This window comes from Ascaphus truei, chromosome 3 (assembly GCF_040206685.1).
Source record: "Ascaphus truei isolate aAscTru1 chromosome 3, aAscTru1.hap1, whole genome shotgun sequence".
In the NCBI taxonomy this organism is placed as follows: Eukaryota; Metazoa; Chordata; class Amphibia; order Anura; family Ascaphidae; genus Ascaphus; species Ascaphus truei.
The window spans coordinates 365,786,186-365,805,782 of NC_134485.1; the positions used below are offsets into that span (position 1 = coordinate 365,786,186).

General features: G+C 40.7%; 1 protein-coding gene across 7 annotated transcripts in view; it reads right to left on the reverse strand.

The window, feature by feature from the left end:
- FRY (FRY microtubule binding protein) overlaps positions 1-19,597 on the reverse strand; it is a 423,242-nt gene that overhangs the window by 184,021 nt on the left and 219,624 nt on the right. For all 7 annotated transcript variants that reach the window (XM_075592149.1, XM_075592144.1, XM_075592143.1 and 4 more), the window contains 2 exons: positions 11,392-11,591; positions 1,537-1,590 (listed from right to left, as the gene is read on the reverse strand). In XM_075592149.1, coding sequence (XP_075448264.1) covers positions 1,537-1,590; positions 11,392-11,511 — 174 coding nt within the window. In that variant the 5' untranslated portion in view covers positions 11,512-11,591. The remainder of the gene's footprint in view (positions 1-1,536; positions 1,591-11,391; positions 11,592-19,597) is intronic.

Here is a 19,597-nt window from a genome sequence, read left to right on the forward strand (position 1 = left end):
AAAAGTGATGGTTTGATAATCCTTCTAGCGTCAGATTTTAGAGTCGCACCAAAGTAAAGACACCCATCCCATGGAATAAATCCTGCTCAGTCTTTACAGTCTGTTTCACAAGTAAATATATGACTATTAGTTTTAAAATGTAGGTGTAAAGCTTAATTCTGGGCAAAAGAAATACCAAAGTGTATAAACCAGGGGTGGGCTACTCCAGTCCTTGACTGAGACACCTGTGCTGAAGCAGGGATGTCCTGAAAACCTGACCTATTGGTGGCCCTTGAGGACTGGAGTTGCCCCCCTCCCCCCTGGTATAAACCATAGTTAGGGTCTCTTTATTTACTAAAATGACCTGACAAAAATTAAAATAGTAGCAATAACAGTGTTCAGTAAATGTTACTGTTTCAAGTGCTGTGCCTCTTATTTATGTTGTTTTGCTAGCTTATTAGTCTGCTGCAAACAACTTGCCATACGTAACAGAGACGTGAAAGCTGGTTTCAAGGTTATTGAGAGGACCACGGCTGAGTTACACAGCATTTTTCCGTCAGCATCAATATACAGCACTTTTAGACTAATATTTTTAAGAAAAAGAGAACTGTTGGAGAATTTCAATAAGGAATACATGATGATGGTGAAAAGAAATAGTAAATGTGATGTACAAAACAAAAAAAAAGTGTCTAAAACAGTGTTTCTCAACCAGGGTGCCAGGGATCCCCAGTGTGCCATGACCCTCTGACAGGTGACTGCAGCTCCAGGAGAAAAACTCGGCTGGCTGCTCAGCGGGCACCTCCTACACTCCCTTCGCAGCCTGGAGACATAGGGGTTGTGAACCGCCTCTACTCTCTTACCCCGGCAGAGAAGAGAGAGAGAAGCCACTCCATCTCTAGACAGCATGTGATGCGCTAGCTAAGCACCTGCCATGTTTGAGGTGTGTGGGAAGATGGGAGGAAAGAGAGAAGGAGTGAGAGCTTTGTGTGGGGAGAAGAGTGGGGGGTGGAGGGGAAGGAAGGGGAAAATTGTGTGGGGAGGATAAGGGAGGCAAGTGCTTTTTGTGGGGTGGGGGAAGGTATGTGGTATAAGCAAGAGGAGGGGGTTGAATGTGGGGTTTATGATTAAGAAAGACGGTGAGTGTGCTTTGCTACAAGGGTGAATGTGGATTGTGTGTTGAGTAAAAGGGTGAGCATGATGTGTGAGGGTGAATGTTGAGTGTTTAAGAATAGGGTGGGTGAGCATGTTGGGTGTGTGCATGCGTGTTAGCAAAGAGGGGATGACTGAGGTTTGATGAGCAGGGGTGCACAGAAATTTTAAACATCCTTCAGGGGTGCTCCTGCTCAGAAAAGGTTGATAACCTCTGGTCTAAAAACACCTTTCAAATAAGGAAATAAAATATAGTATTGGTAAGCCGACATCGTGGTGGAGACGTATACAAGTATAAGTGTAGAAATATACAGTATAAATATTTTTGTAAAAACATTAGGTCCCGTTCTGTGGTTTAAACACAGTCAGATATATAATATGCTTAATAAAAAAACAGTTACAACGTACTTGGTCAAACTGGGGATCCTCTCCTCTCTGAAGTGATTTTGTTAATGGTCTTTCCTATAAATAGAATTTAAAAAAAAAAACAGATTAATTTATTGTTGGTATACTTCAATTCAATTAAACATAGCTAAGAAAAAGCATAATAAAGGACTTCTGCTAGCAAAGTATTATTCACAAACTGCATGTTCACCTAAAAAGTATGCATGATTTTATTGTCAAGGGCCTATGACTGAGAAATGTGAAACTTCAATAAATGTAGTCCGTTATACCATTTTGTTCTTTAATTGGTACTGCTGATTTTAAGGGGAATTTATTTGGCTCTAGATCATTTTCAGGCACTGGTGATCTCCGTAGGCAGAATGAAAGAATTCTATGATGATTACTATAATACACAGTATGAGAAGTATGAGATTGTTATCACTTGGAAGTCCACGCAAATGCAGGCCTTGTACAAAGCTGCACTGCTTCTTACTGCACACATTTTTAAGGAATTATTACCATGCACGCATACCTGTATGAAGAATACTTGCACAGATAAGTTCAATGTTATCCGAGAGATATTGTAAGGTTAGCTCAATGTTTCACCCCCGTTTCTTTAAATATTATATTTGAAAATTGTACCATTATTTTTGCTCTGGATCAGTGTTTTTCAACCAGGGTTCCTAGGAACCCTTGGGCTCCCCAGGCATCACTAAAGGGTTCCCTGTAATTTTGAGGTCATTTTAAAATTGTACCAAATACAGAAGAATTTACAATGCATCTGATCTCAGACGCGCTATTAGAGAGGGTTGGGGTTCCTTACAATGCATCTGATCTCTGACGTGTTATTAGAGAGGGTTGAGGTTCCTTACAATGCATTTGATCTCTGATGTGCTATTAGAGAGGGTTGGGGTTCCTTACACTGTATCTGATCTCAGGCGCGCTATTAGAGAGGGTTGGGGTTCCTTACAATGCATCTGATCTCAGACTCGCTATTAGAGAGGGTTGGGGGTTCCCCAGAATTTTACATAGGGTTCCTGAACCAAACAAAGGTTGGAAACCACTGCTCTGGATTAAAGCAGCACATCCCCCAGTGGTTGTAGGTCACTCTGGCTGAGAAAGGGTTACGTTTCAGCATGACAAGTCCAGTACAGAAAAGGTACAGTAAGTACCAATACAAACAAGGACTCAAGACAAACCCCAAACTTAAACTGATATGTTTTAAGTTTTTGTTATAGCTCAACCAAAAATGATCAGATACAGATCAGAATAAGATAACTACAAAAATTGATATAGTTTGCTCAGGATTTTACACTTACATTTAAAATAATTGCTGGTAAGGATCAGTACTAATTTCCAATAAGGGGAATTAGTATATATACATATCGTATAGAAACGCACAAAGCTGAGAGACAGACAAACACTTATTTATGGAGGTGCACTCTTGTGGGTTATAATGTAACAGTCATAACAGAAGGTAAGGGCGTTATATAATAATAATAATAATAATAATAATAATAATAATAATAATAATAATAATGGTATTTTTAATCACTTCACACTGTATAGTGGAGGGTTTGTCACTTTTTTTTTACCCACCATAATTTTTTTAATGTCTGGTTATACCCACGTACCAGTTTCACATTTTATAGCCAGCAACTAACCTCACACGTATGAGACCTAAAAGGTCGAAACAGCTGAAAAGCTGTGTAATACAGAAGGCATAAGCTGATAGGGGTCTATTTGAAAATGGATGAGAAATAAAGCGTGACACACTGTGCTCATTTGCATGTCATTTCCCAGAATCCCTGGCTGCAGTGGAAGCACTGTACGCTAAGAGATAATGGTGAAACGCATGGTTGCAAACCTGTGTTAGACATGTGAATGTGCTCACAAGTGGTATTTTTATTTACTGTGAACATTCTGCAAATTGCGCATTAATCTGTAACACCACACAAAATCAAATGTGTGACATGTTTCTGTAACCGTCCTTCTCTACTTCTCTGCCACACTCTCTATAGCAAAATAATGAAATAATTAAAGCTTTATTCCTATGCAGAAAGATATGCCGGTGGAAAGGAAAGAATTCGTAGCGTGATTTCTTTGCTGTTTTAAATGTGTTTTTACCATTTTAGGAATGCTTAAACACCTTCCAAAACTGTCCCACTAGCATGAATAGCAAATTCGGTCACGTTAAGTTTGGATATATTCCGGCCAAAAGAACATCACTACATTATCTGTATTTGTGAACATAATAAAAGTAGGAGTGATATCCCTTTTGAAAAAAGCGTTTGTAGGGACGACAAACGGCATGGAAAATCCCTAAAGAGGTTTTAACACTGATAGACAACGCTACTGACAAAAATAATTTGAGAACTTCCCAGTATGGGAAATTCCACAACTGCTTGTGTCATAAGTAGCCATACTGGAGACTTTACTAAACACGTGTATTGCAATTGGCAACCAAATTGCAATTAAAAACATGGAAGGACTGAAAAATATGTTTCGTTATAAAGTAATTGCTTTGCGTGGGTCTAGCTGCAGAGATAGCAGCAAACGTTCCTTTTATCTAGCTATTCTGCCTTGTACAACCATAACATTTAATTATGTTGATGATATAAAAAAAAAAAAAAAAAGAACAGACCTTACTTTTGGAAAAAAAAAACCATACATGTTTAATTTGCAGATATACAAACCGATGACATTGCGACTGTGAAAATCCTCTCACAACACTGCTGACTCAAAGCTTGTTATTATTATTATTATTTCATCACAATACTGTACAGTTGAATGTCTGTTTTCGCCTCTCTGTTTCCGCTGCTCATTTAATTTTTTTTTTCAACTGTGTGTTTTAATCCTAAAAATGATCCCACAGTTAAAATTATTATGGCTACTAATCCCCTCAGTTATTGACATTAATAGACCTCAAAGAACCTTATCTGGGAAGATTAAGATAAGACATTTTCTTCTGATAAGATCTTGTGTAGTCTGCATGAAAAATGACTGGTGGGATGGAGACAGTGACAATAAATAGCAGGAGTTGCCATGTGAATTTTACACTTTTGGCCTTAAAGAAAAATGTAATTGAATAAAAAAAAAACAGCTAGGAAAAAATAAGGTTAGTAATCTGCTTTAAATGGCATCACATGGAGCTCACTTTAAAAATCGGTTGCTTTGTTCCCTCAAGTGCTACCTTTTTTTCAGGCGATATGGCCAGACTACAAGGAGCATTGTGGATCAGTCTATAATGGTTGATCCAGTAAAGACAGAGTTGGTTCTTCCACCACTTGTACTCAAAGACTGCGTTAGAGTTTTACCCAGGACAGAACCATCTCCTATGAAATGAGTAACTTCAAAATGACAAGGAGGAGGAAATTCTAGTTTTGCATGTCAATAAAAAAAACTCCAATGAAAGGCGGGAGAGGAAGAGAGTTAAATCGGTGTCAGGATTTCGTTAGGCAGATTGAACAGTTGGGCCACGGGCCTCGGGGTTAGAATGGATGTGCTTGGAAGACATACAGTAGTTACAAATAATTCCCTGGATGAGGAGTTGTGTTCCCGAGTGCATTGGAACGCCCAGTCATCTAAGCAGAGATGGCAGCTCACAACTGTTAATGACCATTCATATGACTGAATCTAAAATCCATCAGGCAGCCCCCCAGGGGACTTTGGGAAAAGAAAAGTGTAGTCATTTATTTAAGAAGGTCGACATTTCGGTCCTACTTTTGAATTTATCAACATAAAGACACCATTGAGACACCACAGGAAGAAATGTGGTGCCAAGACTCGATATCAAGTTGCCAGGTAACGAAGGGCCACTGACACGACAGGCACCAGGGTCAACCAAGTGACAGAGGGCAGAAAATGTCACATAACAAACCACCCTAACCTTATAAAGCATAAAAATCACATACATAAATTGTACACAACAACATTAAAATTACATGTAAAAAACAATTTACTACCCTAAAAGAATGATCACCAAAGCAATTGTGACTAATTCGTGGGTAGACGTAGAAGCATATACCAACTACACAGCCAGAGTATAGCATGGAACAGATGATTACGATAAGAGCAATAGGAAAATGGCTCAGAATTCATGTAACCAACACATGAAGAGCTGCAGTGAGATACATTACAAAGCAGCAACAGTAAATCACATATCCTGCTATAAACATTATGCATAACAGCCTAATGTATGAATGACCTGAATATTCTCTGCTGTAGACCTGAACATCACACTTGTGGTTACTGCAGAGGGGGAAGAGAAATACCTGGGGAAAGGAGGGGGCACGTGAGGAGATGCAAGATGGGGGGGGGGGGGGGGGGAATAGAGGAGGGGGCTTGCAAAGCCACCATGAGGGGGGGTGGAGGTGCCAAAATTCCAGTCCTGGGCACCGGGAAATCTGCCTGCGACCCTGGGTGCTGACCCGCACGTCCAATTCTATATTCTCTCAAAACAGCAACAAAAAAATCTACTGTGGGAAAGAACACGTGTCTCTCCTGTTAATTATTAATGTGGAGATGAGACCAAAGAGAGCTGCTACAAATAAATACACTGTTGCAATACAATAAAAGTTTCAAGCATGGGAGCACTGCCGGTATTTGCTGATTTTTCTTCATTCGTGTGTAATTTCTGCCAAATTACAAGAGTCAATGAACTCCAGCACACAGCTAAAAAGTCTTTAATACAACCATTCATCATTAAAAAAAGAAGATGTATTGGATAAATCTTTTACAATTGGCTTAGTCTGGACAATAGTCGGCAGCAAGGTGTAACTCACCGTTCATGCCAACCTGTGACTTCATCACTATCACGGGTGAAATACACAAAGCTGATTTGAAAAGATTTATGCAATATCTTTTTATTTACTGTTGAACTGATGTATTTAACATATAAACCAAAACAAGGGCTCCAGCACACACTGATTAATAGAGAAAACGAAAGAGTCACGGAATAAGCCAAAAATGTAATAGCGGTAATAATAGAACAATAGGTATCACACAAATATGGAAATGCTACACGACTATAAATGCAGAATATATGGATCTTAAAAAGCACAAGAGTGGGGGGAGAGACACAGGAAGGGGAGTGGGGGAAAAACACTAAAGGAAAAACTGCAAACAAATAAACATAGAATAAGACAATGGGGGAGGGGCAACGTTTCAGGGTAACAACCCTTTCCTCAGGTCCGTTCCCTTGGGTCCAACGGAACCACAAGGTACTTCCCTTAACCCTAACCCCCCCCTACAAGACACAAAGTAGCCAAATAAGTATTAGCTCAGAATCAAGCCCTGGTCAAAAGTCCACAGTATATGCAAGAGTGTATACAAACTGAAACCGTCCTTTAAGTGGGATTATCAGGCTTCTGTTCGTTCTCGTTCTTGTTCTCTCTCTCTCTCGTTCTCTCTCTCGTTCTCTCTCTCGTTCTCTCTCTCGTTCTCTCTCTCTCTCTCTCTCTCTCTCTCTCTCTCTCTCTCTCTCTCTCTCTCTCTCTCTCTCTCTCTCTCTCTCTCATTAAAAGCCACCTTTGAATCAGCACAAACCAGTCAACAGGTAAAACGAGTGAATAGAAACAATGATTATAATATTAAATATACTTGTTACTACAATATGGAAAAATAGTTTTCCTTTAAAAAGCTTTGTTTTCGGAAGATACATAAAAACCAAAGTGTGGGAGACTACTGCTCTCAGTTTCAATGAGTTTGTATCTTAAAGATGACACACTATCTGCTCATTTGTGCTCATTTGCATGTTATTATCCAGAATCCCTGGCTGCAGTGAAAGCATTGTATGCCAAGAGATAATGGTGAAAGATAAGGTTGCAGACCTGTCTGAAACATGTGAATGTACTTACAAGTGGTATTTTTTATTTTCTATTAAGGTTAGAAGTTCAACATTCTAGATTAAGGGTGTGCAAACTGGGGGGTGTGCCCTCCCTGACTTTTTTGGGGGGGCGTGGCGGTTACAGAGGCCCCGCGCTGAGAGCGTGAAGCCTCTGTAACTCACTTACCCGGCTTCAGTCCACGTGTCTCCATGGCAATGCGGGGTCATGTGATGTGATGTCACATGACCCATGTGGCGGGGAAGGGGTTAACCCGGCTTATAATAAAGGTCAAGCCCACTTTGTTACCCCTGACCCGTGTTTTGGGGTCCTAGAGTGTCAGCTCTTGGGCCGGACATTGTGTATGCATTACTGTGATTGTGTGCAAAATAGGAGACAACTGCCATTTTTGTGTTTTACCCTTTTCCAGAGGTGCTGGGACCAGGAGATGTTCAGGAGGTAAGTTTCAGGGTTGGTTTGACGGAGAAACTGGTTGCAGAATGTTGCTACACTGGCGACACACTTTATTCGAGCTCGGCTAGTCCCACGAATTCGGGTATACCCGGGTGTATTGAGGTTTGTGACTGTTTTCTGCCCGAGTGCATTGAGTTATTTTCCAGGCAGGGATTGAAGCATTTTATTCCAGCTGGCTGCAATACTGCACAGTATATATATATATACTGCATTACAATTCATGAATTTATGCCATCTGGTAGACACGCGAAGCATTGCAGCCTATTAAATCCTAATCATTATCATTTAACAGATCAGCCGCCCATCAGCCATGCATGAACCCAGGCTGGGAAGGCAAATGCAACGGGGCTTGTCAGAGGTGAGGAGCGGCGCATTCCAGGTATCTGCCAGGTACATACCGGGTATTTGCTCGAATAAAGTGTGTCGGTGCAGTATGTATCGGGGTGCCGGAATTCCCCAAGGGCGTACCCAGGAATCAGGTAAGATTCTTGGATACACTAGAGCACATTGCTCCGGTCAACCTCCCATCCTGAAAACATTCCTGCGACTCACCACTGGGACACCCTGCTTCAGCGCAGAGCAGGAAAAGGTAAAAGTGAGGCACAGGGTTTCCTGGTATAGAGGAGGTTTGTTTTATTAACATGGGGACACAAGGGGTTAATGAATCCCCAAACTCCACACAGTGTCCTTAGTATAGCAGGGGCTCCCCAGTGTAGCAGAGGTACCCACATACATGCCCAGGTATACTGAACCTAGTTTAGGGGTTCAGGGAATAACGCCAGCTAGGTGATAAAAGCTGAGAGTTTATTGGTGGGTAAAGAAATATGGTTAAAGATCCAGTTGCTGTGTATAAGAGATTAAGGCGAGTGGAAGGGGAACCGTTTAGGTTACACTCTATTTCATGCACCAAAAAACTGTAACACGTTGTAGCAGAAGAATGTGTATATTTTACCACACATAAGACAGGCAACAATATATTATATTACATGGGTATAGTTTAATGTGTGTATATATGTTGATGCCCTGTGGGTGAACTGTGGGATTTAGAAGTCATGGCTAATAGATGAAAGAGACATTTGTCCCAGAGGTGCGATCTGTTGTGTTAGCAGCAAAGGCTAAATAAGCCCCCAATATTCGCAGCTTCAAAGAGTCAGTTCAAACGCAAGGAACTAGAGGTGTGAATAGTTTGTTAGACCTTCCGTGCTAATTGAAACCCGGTATCCTCAGACCAAAGAAGCCATGTGGCCAAAGGCCAGACTTAGTGGCATTTGAGCAGGGGGGGGGGTTGAATAGTGAGTGGGCAAAATGGTGGTTCGGGCACATGTTCTCTCACTACTCTGAAGCCAGGTGACAGGTGGGGGAAGATGACATTTTTGTTGCACATGCTCAGTTGCAATACTGAAGCTTTGTGCCAGTTGTTGCAGGACTGGAAGAACCTGGCTATAGGTGGAGAAATTGATTCCCACGCCAGGGATTGACTGTACATTATGGAAATAGGACATCTGGAGTTTTTAAAAGTTGGTGCAGTCAGTCAGGTCCATCTGAGTTCCATCTAAGAGTTCTATCAGTTCTATCATGTAAAGAGATTCATCAGTTCCATCTTGTGATTCACCTGAGATTCAGTCCCATTTGAAAATTTCCAGCTCTGAGTAAATCGTCTAAATTTCTCAGAGGATAAGTGACCAGATTCATATAGCAAGAGGATACGGGAATGAAAAGTGTTTTCAACTAAGAAAGATTAGTTTTGTTATCCCAGTTTCCAAAGTAAGTGTGTCTTTTTCCTCTAATTTGTGTAACATAGTTGTGTATGTTCCTTATGTGAATAAATGCAATTGATTTTATCTCTCACCTTTTCTCAATCAATGATCCAAGTAATTAAAGTATTAATAGGCTTGGTCTACCGTGACAACCCCGCAGATTCATTTGACGCCGCATTAGAGGTAAGGGAGGGGTGCGACACAGGGGGAGAGCCGGTGGGGGGGGGGGGGGGGCAGCGTAGGAAGTTTGCGCACCCCTGTTCTAGATGATGCTCAGGTCCTAATGTGTTTGCTATAATAATGTAACTTAAAGTTGCAGACTAAGCAATATCCTACATGTTTTTTTTTATTTAAATAAATCAGTTCAGTACTATGAGAAAATACTTGTAGCATTTCTTAAAAAAAAAACCTCTGAATTACATTTCTAATGTATTATAAAGTAACAAGCATTTGTTTTTTCTATAGCAACAATTTACATAATCACATCCCCTTCCTCTTCTGAAACAGGCTCTGGCACACCCCTTTTGGAGCCCTGCCCTCTCTCTAGCAGCGGACCAATTGTATCTAGTGACTGCCTGTCACATGATCTTCCCCACAGAACTTTGCATCTTTGGTCCTCTTCCGCTGCACTGACAGCCATTTAGTGAACCCCAGAGCCAAATCTTCACTGATCGATCACAGGAGAACGGATCGATCAGCAACTTAGTTAATTACTTATCATTGTGTGGATTGTATTGATACACATATTAAAGGGGATTTTTTTTTTGGTCTTAAATGGTAGATTGCACTGTTGCTTTAAAGCAGCAACACCCGCCACTCAATGTATTTATTTTTGTGAACTTTATATTACAGAATTGGTAATTGGTGTTTCTTGGAGTGAGATCCACACAATTATTATCTCAATGGACCTCCCCTCCCAGTTTCCGATATATATTTACTTTTTCATGTGGTGGTAAAATAAAAGTAAAATCAAACATGGCCACTACAGTCATCCAAGAGGAAGCTGCGATGTCACAATGGCATTATGGCTTCTTATTGGTATGTGGGAGTGAGGCTTGGATGGTGGCCATTTAGATTCCCCAAAAGGGACCAGGAACACTAGCACATAAAAATTTCTTTTGAGAAATCAACATGGCCACCCTCGTTGTCTCAGTACCACAGAACAAATGGAATGCCAGCATTTAATCAGAGAATGACATTGCATGCCATCTATGATTTTATTTTCATTTTACTGGCGAAGGTAAATATTTGGGGAGCCCCCAAAGTAAGGAACAGCGCAATTCCCAATTATCTGAAAGTGAAAAGAATGATACCGTAGACTAGGGATTCTCAACTCCAGTCCTGAAGACCTAATAGGTCAGGTTTTCAGGATATCCCTGCTTCAGCACAGGTGGCTCAATCCGTGGCTGAAGCAGGGATATCCTGAAAACCTGGCCTGCTGGGGGGTTTTGAGGACTGGAGTTGTGCACCCCTGCTGTAGAAGATAAGACACTCGACACTTCCAAACCCCTGAAGATATTCCTTAGAGAATGGATATAATTACTTTAATGGAATTTTTCAGTAGTTACGGCAACTGACAACCACCGTCTGTTCTTAAAGACCTCTAACAACATTTTCACACCAGCAAACCAATTAGCACAAAAGTATCAGACCTTCCTTTTATAATATTTTCTGTAAATCGAAGGAGCATTGGGAAACTAAAAGTACAGTATATAGACATTTTCAGTATATAGTTATATATAAAGGATTCATTTAACAAGGCAGTAGCAGTAATTGTATATCATTCAAAACATGCATTGTTGCTTTTAGTGTTTTGTACTTACCAAGGGTTCTGCCATGATGATCCGAATCTTACGTTCTGCTTGGGTGGTAAAATTTGCAAATATACTCTTGAGTATATATTCACCGGGCTTGCTGTCTGGGTCAATGTTAATGGGCAACATGGTTGGCGGTCCCTTTTCTCTTTGTGCGCTGGAAACTGGTTGAACTGGTGGTTTGATGTATCCGTTACCCACTGGAGAAGCTAGAAGACAATATGGAGAAAATGTGTTCAAAACATTATTTCCCTTAATGTACTAATATATTTACTTAACGTGCGTTAGTAAGTTTTACTGGAGTTGCAGCTGACTGAAAGCACTAACCCAAGTAGCACAAGTTCTATTTTATTTCTACTCGATACAATTCATATGTAGGCCTGAGGTCCAGCTCCAAATGGCACAATGGTGAGCACCATAGGGCATGCATTACATACTGTATTGCTACAGCGGAGAGAACGTGGATATTGGAGGAATGAAAGTCGAGGTGATTTCAATGATACAGTGGTCAAGGGAACAGTTAAAAAGCAGCTCATGAAACATTAACAACCATTTTTGTATGTAACAAAGTTGCTTTGAGAGGCTGATGCGTTATCATTTAAGAGTGCAGCTTCCCATCCCTCCAAAACATTATTTTGGTAAAAAGAGAAAATCAAAGGACTCCTCCATCCATTATGTGCCAGAAAACATTTATTTTACTTTTCTAATTATCCTGACACATTTTAAAATAAGCATTTATGTTAGACAGAAAATATTTCAATGAATGAGGAATAGCTCAGAAAACAAAAAGAACTTCTTACATAGGAAGCATGGTATGCCGTGGTTCAATTCGCAGGGAGTTTCTTTTCTTCTTCCAAAGTACTTAAATAACAAGGTTAAATACAAAAGTATTTTCTCTACCTCTCACACTAATCCTTCCCATTTCAATGTTTTGGTAAGCTGTTAAAATATTGAATGGGATTTAATATATATTAATAACTCAACACAGATTTGTTGTAGGCTGTGCTACTTTTTAAGAGACCAACAGTAGAGTTCTTTATAAACGAAATTGTAGTGTACAGAGCTTGACAGTACACTTAAAGAAACCTATTCAGGTTTGATAGCTTTGTACACTATGCATTCACTTATTTATCCCTTAAAGGTTATCACAACTGATAAACAAATCTGCATTTCTCCATTAAAACTTTGAACTACACTAATAACTTAACACCAAATAAATAAGGACCTATACAAGACCGCTGAAAGCTAGTACTGCCCTAATAGAGACTTGTGAACTTGAAGAATCTACATATTGGTCCCCTGAGGAACCGGATAGCTAATTATACAGAAAACCTTTTAGAAGACTTTGTAAATCATTAATAAATAATGTATTAAAACTGTTTGATATAGTTTTAAATTTTCATTACAAATGACTTAACTAGGAGTGTCCCTGAATGATAAAAATGCAAAATTGTGGCTCGGTGCCACACTTTTGCGTTGCCAAACCACATGCAGATGTAGAAGATGTTATTGCACCAGCACGATAACACATTACCGCTGGTGCCAGTGTGAACGTGTTATTGTCACATGTGCTGTTGTTTTCATGCAATTTGCAATGCAAAACAAATGAGCTGTAATGTGTCAAAGCAGGCAATTGGGCTCGTTACAGCTCAATAACATCTGCTAGATCTGTATTTGTATATAAACTCATCAAATGTTACATTAAATACTTACATTTACAATTGCCATCTATCAGACCATTTCACATCACTGACTTTTAGCAAATACCACAGGGAAATGTTTTCACCCAAAACTATACACACAACTTAAAACCCTTTCCAAGGATGGCACAGACGAGCCCTTTGAGGGGCCTATCCTTCTCACAAGCCACTGGTCACCCACCACTGCTTTACAAAAAGTAATGCCTTGTACCAGGCTCCATTAAAACCACTGGCAGGGTATGTCGTTTTGCTACATTTCTTTTCAAGCTGCACAGAAGAAAAGAAAGCAAATACCAGTACTGTTTTTCCATGCATGAGATTCCATAACTTAGATTCCCAGGCCAGTGGCCAGAACAGGCTTAGTGTTCTATGGAAGTGACATACTACATCTTGTGGAAAAGTGAAGGCTCTGTCTGACACAGTCCTCTGTGCCAGCCGTGTCAGGGCAACACGTTGGTGCCAATTCCGGAGAGAATGGCTCACCTGCCATTTCATTTCTTGCTAGAACTCCCAGTACAACAAGGCATGGGGATGACAGAATTAAGTCCAAGAAAACTGGCAAGACATAACACACTTCCTAATTAGACAAGTGTTCAACAAATAATAGCAATAACAGTGATTACAACGTTTCAGTAAACTGGTTTGAGTTATTTATTTGATCAACAACAGCCTCGCACTTCTTTTTAATCTCACATGCTAAGGCAGTGCAAAATCCAACGTCACTGTGCAGAGATGTGCAGTATTTGAAAATAGCCTCACAAATTGCTTCTAACAAGCAATACATTGCAGTGAATTGTATTGTGTACCCAACAGATTCAGCAGAAGGGATTCCGTACTTTTTACGGAAGATGCAGACAAATTGAAATTTTCAACACTTCTTTTGATTTTACAGATAAAGAAATGTACAAAATGTTGGTGACATACCCGTTTGTCATTGTTTCACGTGACGAAGGGATATATCTCCAAAACGTTATGCATTTCTTTATCGGCAAAAAAAAAAAATAGATTGAAAACTGTTGGTTTAACTGGTGAAGAATGCATTAGAATCTCTTCTACGAAATAAAAGGTCTAAACTTGAGTAATACATAGGACTGCCTTACATTTCCGAACAGCATCAGAGCACAGAAAGAAGCAAATAGTGAGTCTCTTCTCTGCAATATATATGAAGCTCCAGAAGAATCTCATAAGGTTGCTGAACTTGTTTGAAAACAAACTCGCCCATCCAACGTCTATTTAACCGGTCCATGTACCCAGATGTGAATGTAATAGTCTATTGGGAGATTTCTTCCCCCAGGAGAAGGGTGCTGATGACTTTTGCTGTAGCAATAAGCGTGGGAAATGTATATAATTTGTTGCACTTCATTATTTTACCTTTAGCACTCCAATTGACACATATAAATATATAATATTGGGGGCCTGGGTTTAAGCTTGCTAAGATTGTGCATACATAGCACAATGCCCCTTCCAGATGAACCCAGCACTTAACACTTTGTTAGTGATCTTTGAAGATACACATTAACACTTATTGAGGCGTAACTTAGGTTAACGCCTCATTTAGTCAGTAACAAATCTCTGTGGATCTGGGTCTAAAAATGTAAAAACATGACATAAAAAAAGTCTTACACCTGATTTCTCTAGAAAATAATAATAATAAAATAAATAGTGCCAATCCCCCCCCCCCACCCCCATTTAATAAGTAAATATATCAATATTACAGTAGTTCACTTTGGTTCTACATGAGACTGCAGCTCTATGGCACAAATCCATCTCTGCAATGTATTTTAAGATGTATAAAAACAAATCCTCTACATACAGTACATGATGTGCTCTTCAATATGTGCTTCGTTATTTTCAAGAAGTCTGATAGCTGTAAAGATGTAGGTTAAAAAGTCACACTAACGAAGGCACTAGGGAAAATACAAAGGAACAGGATGTCCTAGAAAAGAAAGTTTCTTAAAATAGGGAAGGACAAGACAACTTTTAAATGATAGATATCTGATACATGAACAAAAAAGATCGGAGTGTATACTGTATCATTGCATATACCACTGCAACCATACCTACTTGACCTCAGCAAAACCCCATAGCTACTGTAGATTCTGCATAACTTTTTCTTAAAAAATGATCAGATTTCCTGCTTGTATCTACTTCGCTTACAGTATGTATCATCTTCATACATTTGTGCTAAGGCTCCTTCTCAATATGGTGAACAATTGTTGCCTCATATTTAATTGTATGGTAATGTCCATTGAAGAGAATATCATCAGATCCAGCACCGGCGTGATGGTTGTGCAGTCGGTCAAGCCGCACAGTTACAGAGACCCCGCGCTCTCCCCTACAACAATTAAACTGATTGCCGGGGGGAGAGAGCAAGGCCGTTAACTCTTACCTTCTCCGTTAGCATCTCCTCCTGCACGATCCCATCATCGACGCACTGTGGCACATTGCCATGACAACCTTTGCCATTGTCATGGCAACGCAATGCCATTTGACATCGCGGAGCCATGGTGACTGGACTATGATGGGTGGAGGAGATGCCGCCAGAGAAGGTAAGAGCTGAGGCCCCAAACATGTCCCCGCACTGAGCCCCGCAGATATCCCAACCGACCCTGATCAGATTGGACTCTTCACTCTGCCTAGGCCTACATTTTATTTGCTTCCCTTCTCTACTACCTTCATATGATTTAATATGCTTATAATATTATCTCATTATTTACAGAAGTAAAGTGTCTCAGTGTTGGTGTTCCTAGTGCCACGCTACATCTAAAGAAAAGCCACAGGTGATGAAATTTCGCTATCACTGCTTTTCCTACAGTGGCTGCAGTCTAGTGCAGGATTACAGCTGTGTGTAGTTGTGACCCCAGAAACCCAGAGTAGTATTAAAACCATACATCTTTGAAGCTTTCATCATGGTGCTCTTTGCTAATGTAATCAGTCCTGCCCGGTTCCTAGGAAGTTTACAGTGGTGTCGGTGTTAGTGCTGCTCAGGGTGCATTATCTTAAGTCAGGATGCAGGATGGGCATAAGTATACAATGATGGGAGCCAGGAACTTTATTAATTCAAACAGCAGTTTATTATCTGGCACGTAAAGTCAATATAATGAGGTTTTCTTATATTTCGAGAAACATGTCTTTTGTCTTATGCTCTTTGTGTCTTCCCTAGTTGCCCGCATCTCGGCCCACTAGGAAGCTGCTGAGGCTTTGTATGGCACAGTCTGATTGTACAATCCCTCTGCTCTACAGCGCTAGTAATGCTCCATATCCATGGAGCCCCTGGCGGGTCTAGTACTACTCCCTCTGGGATCAGCCCCCTCTCTTCAAGGTGGCTTGACACTGCATTGCCTGTGGGTGAGAGCCAGCAATGGACCCGCCAGTGGGGTGGTTCCAACTGTACTCAGGGACTGTGGCTTGTGAAGGTCCCTCTTTGCTTAGGTGGTCTCTCCTAATATTTTGGGAGTAATGCCAGACCATCTTGGTGGGACTCTAAGTACACATGGTACTTTCACTAACTGCAAACAATAAAAGGAAGGGGGAATATATCCTATATTAGGGGCTTACATAGCTATTCACCATGAGATCCTTCTTCTTCTGTTCCTCCTGGGATTTGCCCTTCTAAAAGCTTCCGCTCTATTTATATGCTAGCATGATGTCACTGTATCCAGGCAGAAAGGGGGTGGGTCTTAACGTCTGCGTAATCACCCCATGTGACAGAGAAGTGCCCCTTAAGGCCCCAGTGATACGTAAGGGGGAGTTACACAAACTTACAGTAGGGAGATAAAGTTTGTGAACCTCAATGATAATCACGGAGATTACATAGTTTTTCCATAATAACCTTCTTGAATCAAAACCAGTCTTTTCTTAAATATTCAATATCCAATTCTATGTGTTTTTAAACAAAATGATGTATGAATTACACAAACAATGTGTAATTAAGAGTCAGGGTATGTGAAAAAGTAAGTAAAACCCTGGTTTTATCAGCTACATTAAAGGGGATAATTAGAATCAGGTGTTTAAATAATTTAGGTAGATCTTCAGGTGTGAGTTGGGGCGGCCCCACCCTATATAAAAATCAGAAACTTTGTGAGTTTGGTCTTTACCATACACGTGGAAACATGTCATGCCACAATCAAAAGAAATCTCAGAGGACCTCAGCAAAGCAGGTATTGATGCTCATCAGTCTAGAAAGGGTTAGAAAACCATTTCTAAGGATTTGGGGCTTCACCAATCCACTGTCAGACAGTCTACAAATGAAGAAAGTTCAAGACCACAGTCACTCTACCAGGAACGGTTGTCCGACCAAAATCTCTCCAAGAACAAACTGGCAAATCATCCAGGAAGTCACAAAGAACCCCAGAGTAACATCCAAGGATCTGCAGACCAATCTCGCCTTGGCTAATGTGAGTGTTCATGACTCAACTATCAGAAAAAGACTGATCAAGAACAGTGTTCGTGGAGGGATAGCCAGGAGGAATGGTCTTCAAAATGAACATTGCTGCCCATCTGAAGTTCGCCAAGGATCACATAGATAATCCACAAGACTTCAGGAACAATGTTCTCTGGACAGACGGGTCAAAGGCAGAAGTTTTTGGCATCAATGAGAAACTTTATGTTTGGCGAATACCAAACACTACTTTCAAACAGAAGAACCTCATCTCAATTTTCAAGCATGGTCATGGGAGTTTGATGGTTTGGGGCTTCTTTGCTGTCCAAGACCTGGACAGCTTGCAATCACAACCATTAATTCTGCCTTGTATCAGAAGATTCTATAGGAGAATGTGAGGTCATCCGTTTATGAGCTGAAGCTGAAGTGAAAGTGGGTCATGCAGCAAGACAATGATCCTAAACAAACAAGCAGATCTACAAAAATGGATGCAGAAGAAGAATTCCGCATTTTAGAATGGCCTAGTCAAAGTTTGAACCTAAACCCCATCGAAATGTTGTGGCAGGACTTGAAGCGAGCTGTCCATGCAAGGAAGCCCTCAAATGTCACAGAGTTGAAGCAGTTCTTTAATGAGGAATGGGCCAAAATTCCTCAAAATCAATGTGAGAGACTGACCAGCAGTTACAGGAAACGATTAGTTGAAGTGGTTGCTGCTCAAGAGGGTGCTGCCAGGTTCTGAATCTAAAGATTCTCATACTTTTTCACACATGGATATTCAATGTTGAATCCTTTGTGGATAAATAAAGGTTGAAAAAGTATCACGTTTTCGTGTTATTTGTTTGATTAGGTTATCTTTATCTATTATTAGGATTTAGATCTAATAACATTTTAGGTTTTAAATATTTGAACATCCTAAGGGGTTCACAAATTTTTCTTGCCACTGTACTTGTCTTAATTTTTTAAGATCACAGCCATCTTTGATTGCAACTAACTAGAACATGTTCTACAACGAAGAGAAAAAAAAGTGCGCTAAGTTGCAATGCCAGTGTATGGTATGTGCTTGAAGCCCCTACAAATGAGGTGGAGGGTAAGTGATGTGATCTGTAGAGCGGTTAACCCTAAGCTGTTAAAGCGGTGAATATACCACAGGTGCATGTGGTATATCCCTTGTAGCAGTAAACACTAGATCAACAACAGGTTGCACTGATAATTAATAATTAAAAACTGTTAGGTAGATGCAGTCAAAAGGCAACGATTGACTGCAGAAATTCAACAAGTGAATTAAGTAGCATCTTGCCAAAAGACTGAGTCAATATGAAGTGATGGCAATTGCCAAAACCAAAAAAGTCCATACAAAGTCCATAGATGGGTGTCAAGGTTGTAAATTGCTGCACTGGTGTAGGATAAACAGTCCTCTGCAGAGAACCTCAAAAGTAAAAGAAAAAGAAATGAGGGCGCAAAAAGTAAAGAGACAACCTCTACAGTATAAAAATAAAAGCAACAGTAGTAACATGCACTGGGATACACACATGTATAAAATCAGTGTTGCAGTAAAAGAATAATGAAACAGGATAATTGCCTGTGATAGCTGAGATAGCTGCTGCTGGGACCTCGTAAGGAAGCCTCTTCACTGTGTCCTGACTGTCCTTGATGTAGTCCGAGACCACTGTGGGAGGGAGAGCCAATGTTACCACTGTGTTGAGCCCCGCGTCGGACACTGGCCCTCTGGGTGGAAGCTTTAGGGGGATCCTTCTCCTGGTAGGGCTGGCGGTAGCTGGCGTTTCCCTCTGTGTCTAGCGTTCCTCGAAGTGATGTCAGGGGATACTGGTCCAACCGTGATAGCTTCCTTTTCTTAGTGAGGGGAAATCCAAGGTCTGCACCAGCTGGTCTCTATTTGCTCACAGAGCTCCTTGTGCTCATGGGAGATCTCTGAGTAGCGTCGGAGTACACAACCTGGGCAGCGGATACTTGCTCGTGCTGGCTGAACACTCCACGTTCCAACGCTGTAGCATAATGCGTTTCACCACTGTGTGGCTTCATCAGGGATATCCCTTAGAACAGGAAGCTGTCACGGCTGAACCAGCATTCTGTAACCCATCCCTTGTACTTATGGTGACCATATTTGTCCCGGTTG